The sequence below is a fragment of the Acipenser ruthenus genome, chromosome 15, assembly GCF_902713425.1.
Source record: "Acipenser ruthenus chromosome 15, fAciRut3.2 maternal haplotype, whole genome shotgun sequence".
NCBI lineage: Eukaryota > Metazoa > Chordata > Actinopteri > Acipenseriformes > Acipenseridae > Acipenser > Acipenser ruthenus.
Window position 1 is genome coordinate 6,037,741 of NC_081203.1, and position 19,790 is coordinate 6,057,530.

At 36.6% G+C, this 19,790-nt stretch overlaps 1 protein-coding gene across 2 annotated transcripts; it reads left to right on the forward strand.

Moving 5' to 3' along the window:
- The first annotated feature begins 1,555 nt into the window (after positions 1–1,555).
- LOC131697529 (ubiquitin-associated domain-containing protein 1-like) lies at positions 1,556–17,445 on the forward strand. Of its 2 annotated transcripts, XM_058987042.1 has the most exons (11): positions 1,556–1,938; positions 2,655–2,775; positions 2,887–2,960; positions 4,255–4,362; positions 5,433–5,459; positions 6,221–6,323; positions 6,894–7,002; positions 7,352–7,661; positions 8,561–8,647; positions 11,552–11,690; positions 12,147–17,445. In XM_058987042.1, the coding sequence occupies exons 1-11, from the start codon at positions 1,801–1,803 to the stop codon at positions 12,260–12,262; spliced, it is 1,332 nt and encodes a 443-aa protein (XP_058843025.1). In that variant the 5' UTR covers positions 1,556–1,800; the 3' UTR covers positions 12,263–17,445. The 2 variants fall into 2 exon arrangements, with proteins under 2 accessions (XP_058843025.1, XP_058843026.1); XM_058987043.1 differs by lacking the exon at positions 5,433–5,459 and having other exon boundaries at positions 1,558–1,938.
- The last annotated feature ends 2,345 nt before the right edge of the window (positions 17,446–19,790 follow it).

The following is a 19,790-nucleotide window of genomic DNA, read 5'->3' on the forward strand; positions in this document are numbered from 1 at the left end:
AAATTCTTTTGAAAAGTTCAACAAAGCTGATGATTAGTTTTGTACTTTTTGAGGTGCATGCACATATGCAAAGCTGCACTTTCTAAATTATTGAGGGAAACATTATCGATACAACTGAAATAAATCTGCGAATCAGTTCCCTAAAATATATATTTTTAAACTGTAGTTGAAAAAACGCTATTGCACTTATGATACTGGATTTTTATTTCACCCAATTCAAGCCTGCCTGTGGATACCGTTGCCACTGCTTCAGGATTTGGCAACATGCAATGCCTTGAAGTCAACATTGCGTGTACTTTGTCGCCCTCTTGTGGGAAAAATAAACTTAATTTTCTGTTTTACCTTCAGTTTCCATAGTATTAAAGTAGAGTTGATAGCTTTTACATAATACTCATAAATAACGCATAACTATATCTTTACATAAACCTGCCTATTTGGATAGGGGGCAGAAAAGGTTGCAAAGAGCTAAGAAGCTTGTGTCTCTGCAATTAACATTACCTTTGGGGAAAGTAAACACACAGACTCTAACCAAGTCAACATATAACTTGCAAAAAGTACAATGCATAGAAGGCTATGGAAAACTATACTAAACAGACAGCTAAGAAATTACTACAGTACATTCTATTAGACTCAAAGGCACTCAATAACACATTAAAGTGGAAGCCACAGTATCTGTTCCATACTAAATGGGTAATCAGCTGATATGATAACAAGGGCATTAACAAATAACCATTATGGGACAGTGCAGCATTGAGGAAGGCTAATGTGCAACATTAAGCTAATTATCTTGTATCTGATTAAAGTAATGTCCTGCTGTAATAAATGAGTTACATGATTGACACAAGTTAACTTATCTCACTTCGAGATACAGTTGTGTGTTTTAAATATTTATTGGGAATATGAAAGACTGGGTTTATTAAACTCCCATATACACATATACCATAGAAATGTTTACCTCAGTTAACCATAGCTTTGTATGTTTTACCATCATTATGTGTTCTTTATCATGATTGCCTTTGTTCTACCATGCATTACAATACTTTAACATGTATTATAACACTTTGTTTTTCCACTAAATACCACAGTAAACTGTACAAGGGTTGATGATGTTAATACTGTAACCATACAGTTTTTTTTTGTTTTTTTTTTAATAAGAAATATAAACCACAGATTTGGCCATTTGAAGATGTCTTAGGACATTTCAGCATTGAGCCACCAGATGGCGCCATATACCTAAACTTGAGTGTAAAAATAGACTGACCCGAATATCGTGCAGGTTTTTGCGCACCGTAACACCTTACGAAGACATATGCCTTTTTTTTATAATTTCTATATTAGAGTCCTTATTGCATTAATTCATTTGGAGTACGATAACTGAAGAAAATACAACACATATGCGTGAGGTAAATACGAAATAATTCAAGTATTCCAAATGTGAGACGATTGAAGTCAGTTTAATACATATTATATTTACTGTCTAGCACGAAAAATGCAAAATATTGATGCTGCATAAAAAATATCACTGAACTACAATCCCCACAAGGCACCTCATATGAGCCTTTTCCTGGTCAAAGGTGAAAGTTCAGTCTCTCAACTCGTAGACCCGAGCAACAAAACAAGCAGCAGCTGGCCTGGTGGGTAAATATAGTAACTATCCAGTAAATAACAGCACCGCGCTCCAGTGCCACCCGAGAACCCAGCGGCAAGTCATTAAAATGGCGATAGAGTAAGAGCGGAGGGCTTTTCTTTTTATCGAGGGGTAGACACAAGCCAGTCGGGCTGTAGAGACGAAAAGCACCGATGTTTGTGCAGGAGGAGAAGATTTTCGCAGGGAAGGTGTTGAAAGTCCACATCTGCACCATTGAAGGGGCAGAGTGGGTGGAGGAAGTAACAGATGACACTACCATAGAGAAACTCAAGGAAAAGTGCTTGAAACATGTACGTTTTTCTTTTCTTTTCTTGAAAATCTACACCGAGCAACGAGTGAGGCAGGGGGCCATATACTAGATAATGACAGCTATTTCATATCAGCATGTGTGAAGGGTAGGCCCCGTTAAACCGGTCATATTATTTATAGAAAAAGGTTTAAGTCTATTTATAATTTAATTTACCGTTACGTCCAGACGTTTTGAAGTGAGCATTAAAGTCTTTATGTAATGGTTCTGTTTTTTGACTTTCGATAATCACGTCTATGCATCAGTGACACTCATATATGCTGTCGCAGTGAGTCAGCTTATTACCGTGCTGTCACACTAAGTTTAATTCAGGTTCATCGACCGATAAAGCTTTGACATTTCGTTTGTTGGGTTACATTTTAAAGGGGAAACGCATTGTTGATGGTGTTGATACTGCTTTTCTGTTTTAGTGAGTTTAAAAAGATCCTCGGTGCTGTCAACCTACATCAAGAGTAAACACGCTTAAACTAAAATAAACCCGACACGAGAGCATGTAAACTTTTCATAGTAATGCGGAGATTCATATGGTCTATTTATTTTGTTACTGTTTGTTTTCTTGTGAATGGATTGTTACTTAATCTTACGTTTTTTTTTCTTTTTCTGTAGCATATAAATTGTGGAATTTAACTGAATCGAATTGATCATGAGTGTATGTCACAGCTTTATTCTGTTGCAAAAATACTCGCTGTTCTCTTCTAGTGTGTACATGGAAGCCTAGAAGACCCAAAAACTGTGACTCATCACAAACTTATCCATGCTGATTCTGAAAGAGTGCTAACAGACACTAAAACTGTAGGAGAGGAGAATATTAAAGATAAAGGTATGTGGTTACATTATAGTGGCACATTTACAATAAAGTACAGCTTTATGTAGTCTCTCTCTCTCTCTCTCGTTTTCATATAAAGTACACTAATTGTTTCTCTTGTTCTAGATGTCTTGCTGTTAATTAAAAAGCGAGCCCCTCCTCCACCTCCCAAGATGCTCGATGTGTCTGCAGAGGAAAAGGTAGCTTACTTTCCTTCATTGCTTGTAAAAGTATTTATAAAAATACAATACGTTGCCAACTGCAATATTTTGCAATCAAATATACCAGTGTGACTTTCCTCAAAGTGTGGCTGTATGGTGCTAATTGGGAAGATGTATATGCCTTAACAATTTGTTAGGACCTATGTAAAGTTTAAAATTAAATATTTTTCCCACCCTTTTATGTACAGTTTTTGGCCCAGTGGAGTAGTAAAGTATTCATAGAATTGTAGCAGCTGCCAAAATGGTAAAGTGAGTCAGTAACTAAGACCTTACAGTTGATCTCTGAATAGATTACAGTAGTCTGACATGACATTCCAAACTACAGTAATCATATGATTTCTTTATGAAATATACCGTTGCCTTAGGCTGAGCAAAGGAACCCTATGGCCTTTTAAAAAGGTTTGTCTGTTGTCACAAGGGAAATAATGCAGGGGGTTCTCCAGAATATTTTAAGGGAAGAGATCCAAATTAATACTATAGGTAGGTTTGAAGTGCTGGGTTCATGTTTTTATTATATACAGTACCTGTATGTACTGTCAAGGTGAGCAGGTAACTGTTTGTCCAATGTAGACCAAAACACTATTTTTAGTTTATTGTCCATCTTACTAAGAGGATTACTGTGTGTGTCTAAAATTATTTTGTGGTTGGATATGGGTACACTAATATATATTTTATTCCCAGCAGATTATTATGTATTGTAAGATAGCGGGTTGTGAGAGACAGCAGGGAGGGGGTTAAAACCTCCCTGCGAGAGAAATGCACCTGTTTGTTAATTGTTTTGATGGATTGCTTTATTGTTTCATTTAATTTGCTTATTGTTTAGTTTAATTGTTTTATTGTTAATTATCATCCGCACCTGGGCGTTATTAAAAATTAGGTCCAGGTGCTGGAGTTTTAAAAGGAGAGCAAGCAGTCTGCTCGGGGCTGCTGAGTAGAAGGAGGCAGAAGAGGTGCTCTGTCTCCGAGTAGCCAGAGAAAAAGTAAGTGCGGTGTCAAACCAGTGTGTTTCAGTTTGTGGTGTCAGGTAAACGGCTTAGCCGTCCTGCAAGTTAGTCAGGGAATAACCTGTTAGTTAGTGCTCGTACAGAGCTAGGTGTTTATTTTGTGTATTTGTTTTATTTTTGTCTTTATTAAAAATTAGCGCAACCGCGCAAGAAAATCCATTTCTGTGTGCTGGGTCGTATTTTTAAAGGGGCACGAACCCGAGTGAGTGCGAATCGTGTTACAGTATATATACATTATGTATTTTTTTAATTTTATTTAATCCTTGTAGAAAAAGCAGGAACAAAGAGCTCCAGACAAAGATGCCATCTTAAAAGCAACAGCAAGCCTACCTACACGCCATTCTGATCGGACTGTCGCGCAACACAACATGCGAGATGTAAGTTACTGAGTTTGTAAGGGCTGTGTTTTAAAATAAGCATGGAGTTGTTCAGAAGAGTCTGAAATGTCAAAACATAAGCCATTAAAAACCTCTGTTAATGTTCAGGGATTTAGAATTTGATCTAATATTACTGTGTTGGTGGGTATGAAAAGCTCCCCTTCCACTTCTAAGAATAATAGAGATCATATTTACCTATTCTACTTTGCTTGGTGTCAGGATATTTAGAGGTTCATGGACAGGCTGTGTCATCTGATAAAGATGGTATTTGCTGTAGCAGCAAATCATTCTGGGCATCAGAATCCAAGAAATGCTTTAGAGTTTAGGATCTTTCTAAGGAACATTGGGTAAGTTAACGGTAACTGAATTATTTCTCTTGGTGAATTGTAACGTTGTTGCACTGTGCTTGGCCGTGACTAGATACCCCATTCCTTATTCTCATGGAAAATACAATTGATACAGGTGGCTGGATATTCAAGGTGCCTTTCTTGGGGTTTACAGACCCCTTAAATCAGAGGACCTGAAGATTTGTACATACACATTGTAGATCGGGGGGCCCTACATTCCCATAGTCTCATTTTCTTGTGCGCTACAGTATCTGCACCAGTTTGCCTGCATTGTTCCACCTGTCTGATCATTTCGTGGAAGTTAAATACATTTTAATTAAGAGAATGTACATGTGTTCAGGTGAGTGTGGATGATGTCGGAAAGGAAACTACAAAAGCAGAGCTAGATTAGTTATCCAGGCACAGTTTATGTTACAGCAACAGACTTCAGAACCCTTTTAAAGCTGCTTTTCAGATTATATTGTAACTTTAATGATGAAGATATGCAATCGTGGAACAGCAGAGAAGAAATATTTTGTGTAAGATTTTTTGGTGCAGTGGGATAACTAGTATATTTAAATATTAGTAAATAGTAGTAAAAATGTACCGACAGTATACTGTACAGTATGTAGTTTTAGAGCTTGTGAATTGTCCGCTGAATTTTTAGTCTGGCAATAAAACATGCTTAAACCTAAAAGTACTGAAACTGTTCTGTTTTTCTTTTGACTGTCATGGAAATGCAAGGCAGTACCCTTTTTTGGACTTAAAAAGGTTTGTTCCAGATTAATTACCTGTATTTAAAGTTAAGGATCAGTGTCGAAACATTTACTTTTGTGTTTTAAAAAAAAAACTAAAAACTAGCATATCAATACATACAGTTTACAAGGGAGCATAATATAGTGTAGTAAATGCACTCGTTTCAAAATGTGATTTACCTGCTCTGCAGTTTCCTAACTTGAGGTCGTAGCGTCTTGAAAAGTTCTTACTCAGCTGTTTGTTTGTTTGTGTAGGTCATCTTTAGTTTTTGTCAGCATATTTTTCCAAACTCAAATGCTTGTAGAAACTGTGTCCGTGATCTCTAGAACTCTAATGTAACCACGAGTTTGAAATACCAAATACACATTTTTATAGAAAACATACATACAGTTTTGTTTTTGTGGGGTTTTTTTGTACAAAGTTTTAGAACAGAATAAAATTACAATATACTGGCTGGTATAATATTAAATAACTATTTGAATCACTCAAACATTCTCTGACACCAAATTATATTTTCCTTCTTCAATGTAAAGGCCATGGCATGTCAAGCTTATCAGGCAGTACATTTGTATTAATTTTCTTCATTATGTAGTTTATTAATTTGAAAGGGACAATTTTAATGTGGGTATGTGGATAATAAAGTAAAGAAACTTAAAAAATGCTATGAAAGAAATCAGAAATCAAAAGGTATTCTGGTTACCATTTTATTCAAGGTAACTAAATCTGTAACCATCTTGCTGTTACAGCCTCACTGAAATTCATTTCTGGTGTCTCAGTTTCAGACAGAACTCAGGAAAATCCTTGTGTCGCTTATTGAAGTGGCACAGAAACTGCTGGCACTGAACCCTGATGCAGTAGAATTGTTTAAGAAGGCCAACGGTAAGAATAAAATAAGTGTCACACTGAAGTGAATTATAAAGAAACCTGTCTGGCAGGAAGCTCTTCCATTTTTTTTTTTATTACTATTGCCCTGTACATATTTTGTTTGTTGATATATAATGTTTGATTCATTTTGCTTAGGAAGTTTATTCTATAGTACACCACAAAATACTTTTTTTTTATATAGTTGCATTTTAATTTTATTTGTACAACTCTGGAATAAAAATCAAATGTAAGACTTATTTATTTGCCAAGTTTAATATGAAATTGCATTATCCAACATAGTTAATATCTATTTTAATGGGGTTTCTGTGGAAGTAATGGAGAAACACATAGGGTACCAATCGTTTTATGGGATAAAATCCTATATAAAAGTATTATAAACCTGTTAAGGATGTTTGTATACCAGCAACACACTGTTTACTTGTCATAGTATCTATACTTTGTATATAATGATTACAACACCAATGTGTAACATCATGTTAGGGTTACACTGAAATATATGTTCAGAGCTAATACTCCATGAAAGTCTGTGTGTACGTTTCTAGTCCTGTGTTTTCGTACTTTCAGCCATGTTGGATGAAGATGAAGAGGACAGAGTGGATGAGATGGCACTCCAACAGCTCACTGAAATGGGGTTCCCAGAGCGCAGAGTTGTTAAAGCGCTGCGTCTTAATCAGTGGGTATCTGTCGGTCTCGCCCTCACTTTCTATACAGAGGTGTTTTGAGTAGATGACGCTGTTAGGTCAGTATAAGCACTTCATATTCATGAAGCAACACCCTAGTCAATTAGAAGCTTTTCAGATCTAGAGAGGACTCAGTAATGATGAATTAAAACTTTCCTCAAGCAGTGATGGGTCGCATTTGAAACTCAAGGTAAGCTACCAGAAAGATGTTAAACTAAATAGTGTACTGCAGCAAAGCAATTGTGTTTACTGCTGGAGAAGGTTAGCAGTGACTGAATTGATATGTGTGTGAAATTACAAAGCAGCTCACAGCATCACAATGTGCTCCCTTTTTGTTTGCAGTATGTCGGTGACGCAGGCGATGGAGTGGCTATTCGAGCATGCAGACGATCCCACCGCTGATGCCCCTGTGCCTGGCCAGGAGTCAGCTGGAGCCACTGCTGGACCTTCAACCACCGCAGCAACAGCATCAATACCATCATCATCAGCAGCAGCAGCAGCAGCATCAATACCATCATCATCAGCAGCAGCAGCAGCAGCTTCCAGTGCAAAGGTCGCTTTAGAAGCCAACACTGAATACTCGAAGCAGGACGAGCTAACAGACATCTTTAAAAGGATCCGAAGGAAAAGAGAATTTCGACCAGATTCACGAGTAGGTTGTTCCAAAGGCATTTTTAGGCTAGATTCTCCGAACCAATTTACTACCAAACGTGATTGACACAGTTTTTTCAGGTAGTAAAATGCACCCAATGAAGTTAGCAAACCAGAAATATACAACTCGCACATTTAAGTTGGGTGCTTGTGAGTAGTGTGACGTAGTTTCTTCAATTCGTTTTGTGTTTTTACCATTCAGACAAGTGTAACGCTAATGACGATTTGGAGTAAATTGCTTTGAGAATCTAGTCCTTCAGCTGATATGGGCCCTACATTTTAAGGTATAAATCTTACAATAAAGTACTCAGAATTTTTTTTAAAGAAATGCTAATATTACATCATTCTTTTTTTTTGTCTTTGCCTGACGAGAAAAGATATATATATCTTAAAAGATAGCTATAGCTCAAAATATATGATCTATTTTGCTTTCCTGAGTTAGAAAAATAGTATTGTCTGAATACATCCTGGACTATATTTAATGGCTATTGAGTCCTTATACATAACAAGGGTAATGCTATTGTTTTGTGTTTTAAAATAGGATAATATTTTATGTTGAATATACAGTGACTCTGCCACCACTGGCCATTGCATATGTTATTGTAGGGCATTCCATGGCTAATCACATAGACGCCATCATGAAAGTTAAAGGAGACCCAGCCAAGTACTAATGCAACATTAAATGTTGATTCTCTGGGCAAAAAGGACAAGAAATTGTACATTTATATATATTATAAATCCTAAAAATGCTTAGTGAAATTGATTTATTGAGTTTCTGTATTTTGTTACTGAAAAGAAAATGAAATAACCCTATGCAGTGGTAGAATATGCAGACTTGTTGGCTCCACTGTATATCATTTGCTTGCAAACCCATCTTTGTTCTGGTTTGTGTTTCTCTAGGCAGTCATTGCACTGATGGAAATGGGATTTGATGAAAAAGAAGTTGTTGATGCCCTGCGAGTAAATAACAACCAGCAAGATGCAGCTGTGAGTGTTAAATTGATTTTGGCGACATCATTTTCTTAGGTAATGTAAGAAAGAGACATAGCAGCCATGTAAGCAGGCTGTGTGCAGCATCACTTTCTTAATGACTTGCCTGTAGACATGTATCAGTTTAAGTTGATCTGTCATGAATAGTATATTGACTTTCACTGCAAAAGCCAGAGGGAGCCATTAAACTGAACAGCTTTATTATTATTTTTTTCTACTATGGTTTATATTTTACAATAGCAAAGGAATATGTCGATAGTACCTGAACCTGAACATGTCTATAGAAATTGTATGTAGGCCAATATACTCAAATATACTACTTTACACAAAACACATTACCCCCACTGCATGATTCCTAGTCATCAAAAAGTATGCAGGCATGGTTTCAATCAATTAATCAACATATTACTTAATGTATTTTATAGTACAAAAATAGGCAGATATAACTAGAAGCTTTCCTAGAACACCGACAAAAAACTCTTATCACAAATGTAATTCTGTAAAGCCATAAATATCTGCGAGCCTTTTATTATGCTTTTTTCGGAGGAAAATAGGTTTTATAGGTGTGATGCGCCAAATAATTTGCTCACAAATATTTATGGCTTTACTGTAATTTACATAAGAGGAAATAGAGTATTTTACTTTCAATAGAAATCTCAAACATTAAAAAAAAAAAAAGTCAGAATATATCAGCTAAGTCTCAATATTTAACTTATTTTAAATATAACGTTTTTAACACAACTGAAAAAAAACACCACTGGCAGGCCGTGAATTTATCCTTGAGATGCTGTTTGCACTGAAAATCGATCAGCACCATTTGAAGATCTGGACATTACAGGAAAATGGGTTTGCAAATAACTGAAAGATGTTTCGATGAGACTGGAAGTCTTGAAATCAAGTCAGATTAATTTATCAGGTTTGTTAGTTTTTCATTGTAGTTGTAGTCTTCATCATCAAATTAATTGCTGTGTAACTCTTGAATCTCGTGGCATGCAGTGAAGAGAACAACATTTCTGTTTGACAAATGTTGCTGCCACAAATTCAACTTGGCTTGAATTTGGCTTGGCTGTCACCTTTTCATTGATTAGTGTTGCGATCTGCTTTGGCCCTTGGAGTGTCTTGTTTAAAATGTTCATTTGCTTGGTGAGGTCAACAAGAAACCAAAGGGGATTACTTAGCTTCTCCTCGACATGAAGAGGAGGAGCTAATAGGAGGCTGTGTGGTCCAGTGGTTAAAGAAAAGGGCTTGTAACCAGGAGATCCCCGGTTCAAATCCCACCTCAGCCACTGACTCACTGTGTGACCCTGAGCAAGTCACTTAACCTCCTTGTGCTCCGTCTTTCGGGTGAGATGTAATTGTAAGTGACTCTGCAGCTGATGCATAGTTCACACACCCGAGTCTCTGTAAGTCGCCTTGGATAAAGGCGTCTGATAAATAAACAAATAATAATGAAGTCCTGTATTGATGCCAGTGAAAGAACTGTTTCAGCACTGTCCCACGACTCAGCCATCGTACATTGGTAAAATACAGTAAATTGTCATACTGCGATTCCAACTCATTTAACAAGGCATGAAACTGTCGATGCTACAGGCCCCTGCTGCGGATGAAATTCACACTTAACAATGCTCATTACGTCTTCTAATTCTGCAACTTTTCCACATAATGCCTGTTGATGCAGAATCCAGTGTAAGAAAATTGGTACTTCTGCACCATCGGTTGTAATCCCAGTTAGTTTCTTCCAAGGTACTTTTGCACTTTCCAAGGCTTGAAGTTTAAAAAAAGCCCTTTCCTGTGGTTGTGTTGATGTCTGATAAACACAAAAGCTTTTCAATGACATTAAAGTCCTGGGTTATTCCTGTTACAAAAACCGCAAGCTGCGCAAGCATCCAAGGCGACTGAAAATGGACAAAACTCCTTGGCTTTTTCTTTAACCTTCAGTTTAATATTACCTGCCATTTCGGTAATTTGCTCAGCAACCGTGTTACGAGACAGACTGACAGAAAATGTTCTTTTTTCAGGGCATACTACATTGGCTGTTTTAGGCATGCGCCTTTTAACAAATTCGCCACCTGAAAAAGGTTTAGCAGCACATGCAATCTGTTTGTTAATAAACTGGCCTCCACAGCACTTTCATTTGTTCTTCTCATTTTCAGCAAATCAGACATATTGCCATGCCATCAAATAATCATTTGTCCAACGATTTTGGAATCTTCTTGTGTTCCGCCTCCACCTTTCACTTCCATGACATCTCTGGCAACTGATTTCAAATTTTACACAAAGTAAAATAAGTAGTTTAAACTAAGCCTTCACTTCGCTATCCTAATCAAAATTATGTGTGCTGTGCACTTACACGTGTTTGTGAGAACGCAATTTTATCAATGCAATTTTAGAAACTAATTGGCGGGCCGTCCAAACTTGCCCCACAGGGCATATGTTGGACATCCTTGAGTTAAAGGGCAACTGTGTTCACATCAGCCACTGTTCAGATCTGGTCATTCTTCTCTATATCGTATTGTTTTGTGGATGGATCTCTTGTCTGTAGAGCTGAAAACCAGAGTATGTATCCACACGGTTCAATGCTTAAAGATGTTTGGGTCACTTTTTATAAAAAAATTAATAGTTGTGTGCAACAAGGCAACCTCTGATCTCGACATTTCAAACCATTGCGAACAAGTTAACCATTGAGAACCAAGAGAACAAGTTAAATTTATCTTGCAATCTCAACACAACAATTTAAAATGCAGGCTTCTATTATTTTTTATAGTAGCCCAAGGTTAAAATCATCAGTTCATAGTCTTAGTAATGAAAGCAGGCAGGGTAAATTAATATGAGACATGGCAGCTTTATGGTTGAGAAAATACAGTTGTTTAAAATGAACTAAAAGCATGTTTTTAATTCCAGTGTGACTGGTTGCTGGGAGACAGGAAGCCCTCGCCAGAAGATTTAGATAAGGGTATTGACACAAACAGCCCCCTGTTTCAGGCCATCCTCGAAAACCCTGTTGTACAGCTTGGACTTACCAACCCAAAAACACTTTTAGGTATGTAGCACATCGTGAAATCTGATCTGTTCATAGAGATGTTGGGGCTGCTCATATTAGCTTAGTTACAAAAAGAATATTGCTAAACGAGGGTTGAGTTACAGAGGTTTATAACGATAGAAACAGCGACATAATATATTTGCAAATGGATTGTGGAGGAGGGGTTGGTATGCCATTATTTTTACACTGCTGAAGCTGCAGATCCCTTGGAATAAGTTGTATATGTATCTTGTATATGGAGTAACTTGTCCTCCTGTCCATCCATTGTCTGAACTTCACTCTAACAATTATGTACGTGTGGTAGATGTAGCTCAAAGCGATCTACTTTATCATGATCCAGAATTAGAGCTATCACAATTTACCAGTGTCACGAATGTAAATGTAAACATCTGAAGTTCATTCTTATCGACTTAGCTCTGTAGCTGTCTTCTTTGAACCCCCCTCTTGTTCCCACAGCATTTGAAGACATGCTGGAGAACCCGTTAAACAGTACTCAGTGGATGAACGATCCCGAGACGGGGCCTGTAATGCTACAGATATCTAGGATCTTCCAGACACTAAACCGCGCATAGGGTCTACCTCCTGCCTGGGCGGGCAAGCTGTCCTCGTGCTGTAGAGTGCACTGGAAACTAGGTGGGCTCTGTGCAGTGGGAAAGCAGCAGTGACCCTCTGTTTTAATAAGGGAAGTGTGTGTGTAGATGTGACTTCAATCTACTTTTGTCTTGCGAATGCAGTGCTGGAAGTGACATGTAAATGGGGTGGGATGACAAAGGATTCATTGATTTATTTATAATACAGGAGACACTTGTAAAAACCAACGTGAACACTTTTTGTTACAGTTCTAAAAATATTGGGTTGTTAACTCTTTTTAATTTAAACTGTTGGTCTAAGAGACAATAAATCATCGCCATCATCAAAGTTTACACAAATGTATTTTGTATTTTTATTAAGGTAGTTCACATATAAACCATAGAGTTTATTTTTCTCTAAGTGTAGTAGTGTCAAGTAAACGCTTTCCTCTTTCCTGTTTTTGTTTTCTTTTTTGTGAATCTGTAAGTTATTTGTGATGCACTCAAGTGTATTCTTTTTGATGGAAGTCTATGGACCATATTCACAAAGCATTAGCACATGTGTAAATACAATTCAATGACTTGCTGCAGCTTTGTGAATACTCCTCACTGTGTTACTACAGGTCCAGATTTGTTGATAAATATCCAAGCCCACGTTTTGCAAATTATAGACTATTCATATATCAATCCTCTGGACCTTCTGTGCATTTCTGTAAGAGTTTAAAATTGGCTGTTTTCTGTCTTCCAACGGCATGGCGTAACATAAATGCGGTAAGCTTTTAAAAGTTTAATAAAAAATACTAATAGTAAACAATACAAGGCATTATAACGTTGAAATTGACTGCACATAAAGTAAAATACACTTCAGCCCCCAATTATAAACTGCTACTGTATCTTTTTAAATTCAAGTACTCTGTGAATTCAGTATAGTTATGAACCTTATTGTAATTTTATTGTGGCAGTTCAGTGTGTCTAGTCAGGTAATCAGGGAAAACACTGCAAAGAACAAAATGTTGATTCTATTTTACCCCAAATGCATATGGAATACCCATTATTTGTTTAACGTTGTTGTATTTTTGTCCAGTTCCGTTTTATTTGAACCTTGTGTTGTCCATTTTTAATATTGTTTACCGTTTTAGTTTTTTCATTTTGTATCATTTTTTAAATTCATTTCTGTATTTCTTTTGCTATGATTGAACCACTTTTGGTGTTTTATTTCATATTTTAGTGTGCCCAGTAATTTTACCCCCGATTCTTGGATTTTATTTTTTTTCTTCCAATTATAATTTTTTCCTGTCACCACAGCAATTCCCCACACAGCTCATGAGATCAAGATTCAGTGGGCATCCTCCGATCCCACGGCCAAGCCAGCTTCCTCTTTTATACCCAGGAAATCGAGAGAGGATGTAAGCGAGCTACCGGCCTCTGGAGGACAAAGGCCAGCCCTGCAGGTGTCCGCTCTGACCTCACTGGGCGCCTGGCCAGCAGGGTCCGCTGTAGCTTGATGAGGAGAATCAGTCCCTGCTGGTTTTGCCCCCCTAACCCACAGGAGCACCAGAGCCAATGCTACGCTCCCTTCGGAATACCTAGCACAGTCTGTCAACGCCTCACAGCCAGGACGCAAACCTGCGCTGTATGATCCCCTTTGCACACCACGAGTCTGTGCTTTTACCAGGTGAGCCACTCGGACTCCCTAATTTCAATTTTAAATACTGAAAACAGTAGCTCTGGTAAATTTCCACGCTGGCGTAACAGTAGCATTGTTTCTTATCCTATTGACCCAAGACATCCGAAAAATAAAAACAAAAACAATATCGACTGACAATACACTCCTTGTTCAACAATAGTGGGAACTAAAAGTTGTGTTTTATAAGTGTCTTCCTTCCTTAGCCTGGCGTGACATGTCCCACAGTGTTTGTAGTATGTGGTTTAAAGGCTTTTGTTTATGGTGTGTTAATCAGGTGCTCTGATAAGTTTAAATGAATGCAGTTTTTTTTTTTTTAATGATTTTTTTTTTAAAAAAAGGTGGGACTTTAAAAGGGAATATGAGTGAATTTTTATGATTTATTTTAAATATAACTTGTGACAAAAGGATCGGCAGTTATTCATATTTTTATTGTTGATGCTGAAACATTGACGTGGCTTTAACTTCATTTTGGGAAATAATATGCAGGTTTGATATTCATGAAAAGGCTAGACTACTGTTTTCTTCTTTACAACAGTCTAAAACAGATTCAATAATATAAATTAAGTCATAATACAGGCTTTAAATTACTCCTGAGTTAAAGGGTTGTGAATATGGCCTGTGTTTTTTAATAACCACTTATTCCATTATGGACTGCTTTTATTTATGCATAGATAGATAGATAGATAGATAGATAGTTAAATAGATAGAAAATCTGAAGTACAGAGAAGGCAATACTCAAAAGCCCATTTTAGCTAAAATAAATCTTTCGGACATGAAAACGCTTTTGTCTGTGTATAGGGTAATGGGAATTAGTTACTTTACTATAAGTCCTTGTGCAAATCGTTTTTCCTATGATCAGTGCGCCAACCTTATAGAATACACCACAGAACAAACCTTTTTAGAAACTAAATATATATCCCATGTATTGAATGCTCATGCCATAACTGACTGTCAACCAAACTATTATATTCTGAACTTCTGAAGACCACACACACATCCTGAAATGCGTTGGTGGTTACACCTTAGGATTGCTGATTTTAATAAATGTTATTCATCATAAGGGTTATTTAAGTTTAAACAGGCAATTCCTGTTATTCATGCACATTTCTGTCACACATTGAGTGTGTGTTCTGTGATATACTACTAAAAATCAACCAGAATGAGGAGCAGCAGTCATTTAAATGAAGAGAATAGTTATTGCAAAGTCCCTTTAGCAATAAAGCAGTGAAAATAATACTGTTTTTTTCTGATATTAAATATGGGCTTCTGAGTGTTACATGTATTGATAGTAACAATTTTATGTGGTTACCAGAGTACTACTTTTCTTTTGACTACAGAAAAAATGGGTTTGTTGAATTAATGCATTGTTCACCTTGGAAACCAAATCTTATATATTAAATAGATAACAATATGTACTGTATTTATTGTATCAAAGGGAATGTGTGTTTTACCTGATGCTGAATAATGGAATAAGTGGATTTAATGCTCTTTAAAAAAACAGTGGTGTATGAGTTTGGGAAGTTGTGATAACTAGTATAATATGTTCAACATGACAAGTATTTATTTATATAGAGGGGAGTGTTTGTTGGCCAAAGTATTTTCTTCACATTTGTGCTGCATATAAAAAGTCTGATTACATATTAGTACTGTATGTATTATAATAATCCAATATATGAATAGAAGGAAAGTCTGTTTTTATTCTTGAGAAGCATGGAAGAGTTAGCTAGAAAGTATAGTATTTAATGGTAGCTAGATCGTATTGAGCCCTTGGCAGACTGTGCACTGACTGATCGTTCCCCGGTGAGCAGCAGTAGCATTCTTGTAGAATGTATTTTGAGTACTTTGTTCATTTGGGGAATTCAGATCCTCGTCTTATCTCAACACTTCCATACCAATCTGCTTGATTGCTGCTGAAATGCTGCATGCACCTTATTCACACTTAGAATTCCTTCAACTACAGCAGTCTGCAAAGGGTCAAGGTTTTGCAGAACATCAATGTTCAGTAAGACCTTATAGAAGATCATTTGGGAGTCCTGTAGAAGCAGGGGTTGGCGCAGCAGAAACTTTGAAAAACACTAATCTGATTGCAAAGAATGCCATTACTGAATTTACAAACCATAATCAAAACTTGCCCACCCCCAAACCAGGCTCGCGAAGGGCAGTGCTAACACTGATGAGTGTCTAAAAAGAAGACTGATAAAGTCTGAGGTGTTCCCTAAATCTCTACACAGAGTGAGATCCTGTTCCTAGACCAGCTTTATGAAACCAACCAGTGCTGTTACAACCTATGCAAATATCACTCTGTTTAAAAACGTTGTTATTTCTTTTTCATTTTGTTGTTGCTGTGTCCGTCAAATCGAGGTGAATTTGTTTAACTGTGAAATAAATGTAAACGTTTACAACCATAACATGGCACTGTCACATGTGTAGAGAAAGCTGTGGTGCTTTATACAGTGGTATCTTTATTGAACAGAGTTTTCCACATACTTAAAGTAGCTTAAAAATAACCAAGGACTCTGTGTTAGTCCCAGTTACACCAATGCAATTTCATGCTCAGCATAAAACAGACTCACAAATAAAATGTATATATTTTTTAATTTTATTTAAGTATTTACTTTTAGAACAGGCAATTGTATGTTGCTTCTGTCAACTTAAACAATGCTCGTATACATGGAATCTATTTTTTCTGTTTAGCCAATTTTGCATAAAAACATAAACAATCTTAAATTCTATTAGGAATTGTAATACAATATAAGTAAAGTACAGAATTATTACAATTACAATTGCAGGAACTCTGTAGTAAACCTAATGAGATTTTTCTTTGAAGCTTTGTAACATCATTTTCAGTTTTCATTTTAACTGGGCTAAATGCTATGCTAAACGCAAAGTATATAGCGCGTGATGGCCAACCTTGCAGTAATTTTATCAAATCTTACTAATACTAAGTTTTCAGGGTTACTAACAGATATCAACACCCTCCAGTCCCAATGTGTTTGTAACTTTGAGGTTCAACTTTGACTCAATCAGTATCTAAATACAGCCAATGTTAGATCTTTCAAATAGAACCCTCTATGACATCAGTACATTGATGGACCTTGTATAGTTGTTATGTACATTATACGCGGATTATGATGTACTAAAAAATGATACACATTTAGGATGCGTTTGCTAGAACTTTGCTACACCTTTTTTCGTTGTACATTTTTACACACATTCATTTTGCCGAAACCCGGAAATATTACTTTACTCTGGAAAGAGAAATGTGGGAAGCCCTGTATTCATGTAAAATACCACTTCTGTTGTATTTATTTATGTATGTATGTATTTATTTATTTAATTAAGAACTGTTAAATTAATACTTTTAAAATACAGAGTTTACACATGTGTCGTGCTTCAGGTTTCATTGTAACATACAGTAGTCCAAGATACACTATGTCTGGTCTTTGTAAACAAATAGCCTTTTTACAGGTTGAAGTTCAATAAAGTACACACTTCAATAAACTAAGCATTACTCCATGTCTGTGAATGGTACTGTATTATCATATCATACAGAATACCAGGGGTCAGCAAATAACCAATTAACCCATCTAACTGCCAATTTAATCCCACTTCCACCTGCTAATTCCAATCATCTTATCGTTGTAATACTGTTTCCGTTAGACAGCTGCGTAAACAGGCTTGTGTTGGAGCACTGGCAATCTAGGGGGTAAACACTAATATTGCGATTCAAGAAGTGGTATAGATATGGGTCTCCAGTGACTGTATAAAAGCACTACAGGTGGAGTGCAGAGTGAGTCCTGTCAGCGTGATTCCTGATGGTGCCAAGTTGAACTTCTCTGGGGGCCCACAGAGAACACTGCATTGACCTTTGTGCTCCGGGAATATTGTCTTGGAATAGTTAACCTCATTGTGCTTCAGTGACCCTCTATTGGTTAGGCTTAGCCTCTCCTCCTGGGTTCAGTGGTTTAGGTTGGGCAGGTGAAAAGAGGCACGTGGCTTGACACAGCTGGAGGTTGGCTGTTGATCTTCAGTGCTCCAGGTCGGTAAGTGGGTTGCTGTGGTGAGGCAACATTTCAATTGGGCAGAATAACAGGGTTAAATAACTGATCAAACAAAAAGATTAGTAAACCTCTGAGCTGTAATTATAGGCTTTATTTAATCTTCCACAAAGGTCTGATGGCAGTCTTTTCCTCTCATTCAACTTCTATGTTCCAGGCATTAGGACCTCACATAGTCTCCTATTATATGTGCAGCACAGAACACAAGTGCAATGTTCATCTGGGGTCCTGTTACTCACAGAGTCCTATTATTTTATGCTATAAAAATCTCGATAAGTGTATCACAATAAGTAAGACCCATGTCAGCTTTAAGGGGGTCCCGACTTGAAGTTTAAAAAGTAAAATAAATTATTTCAATTTTCCACCACTAGAGGGCAGTTTGTCTTTGTATACTTGGGTCTGTAGTAGAAGCAAGCAATGCATTTGCACCTGTTTATTCCTGACTCATTATACAAACACAGCAGGTGTTCGTGATGATGATATGAAAATCCAATGTATGGATTGCAAGTTATATTTACTATTTAGGACTGAAGTTCCTTTAAATTATCCAGTCATATATTAAACAATGAAAGAGCTACTTGATGAATAATATACAATGTGATCCTTTTAAGCCTGAAATGCATTGCTGTTCGGATGAAAAAAAAAAAAAAAGATTTAACAAAAGGTACATTGTTGTGATCCTCACACATTACAACCAACACTGCCCTTTCAAGAATCTGCAATCTTCTGTCTACCATTACATCATCAGTGTGAAATGACTTCTAACAAGCCTGCCCCCTACTGGTTGATTTTAGTGTTTCATTTTCAATAAGCTCATGAGCTGCACTACAAACTGTGGATATACTGTATGTGTATTCCTCTGGATACAGATCAGATGCACAAATACATATTGTAGCTGTTTTTCCTTATACTTTGATGTATTTAAAATTTCCAAAAATATAACTATAAAAACACAATGGTGGTATATGTAGTAATACTTTAAAGAAACTTATAAACAATATTTTAATAATGTCTTTCTCTAAGAAGACATTGAGAAAGACCAAAATGTTTGTCACTGAAATTCCTTTTAGCATTACTATAAATGTCAAAACAATCCTTTTGGCATCTACTGTATTTGGACCACACAAATTAAAGCATTCTTCAATAGATGATTTTTAAATCTAAAGAATATGATTATGACAGACAGATGTGATCCATGCATAAGGGTCCACATTTTCCACATCATTCTAATAAATGTATATAGGTTTAACAGTATACACTGTATATGGATTTTGTTAGTGTGGTCACTATAGATAGGACGTCTTTGTATATATGTTTAACCTCCTTATAATGCATTATATTTGTAGTCTAAAACAATGAATATAAAATCATGCACTAATTGAATACAAAAATCTCAGTTCATTGTGGTTTAATCAAGGAGGATAACATCTTGCATGCTATTAAAAGATACCGGCACCACCAAAGGGTAGCAGATTAATATTTATCATTGAACAAGGTGCAGACGCATGGGCTTAGAGTTCGATGACACTTAACCCTCCCCCACTGTCTTACCTTTCACTATACACCGACACATCTCTGTGGGACATGCAACGTTAGCCATGCTTTTACAACACACAAATAAACACTATTCCATCCCAGCGTATTAACACACTTGAAATATTGTATGTTAATTCAAATAGTATATCAGCAATTGTGTTCTACCTTATATTGCCACATATTATTTTCAGGTAACATTCAATTTTACTGTAACACATATGTTGGTTTCTGTCTCCTCTGGTGATGTGTA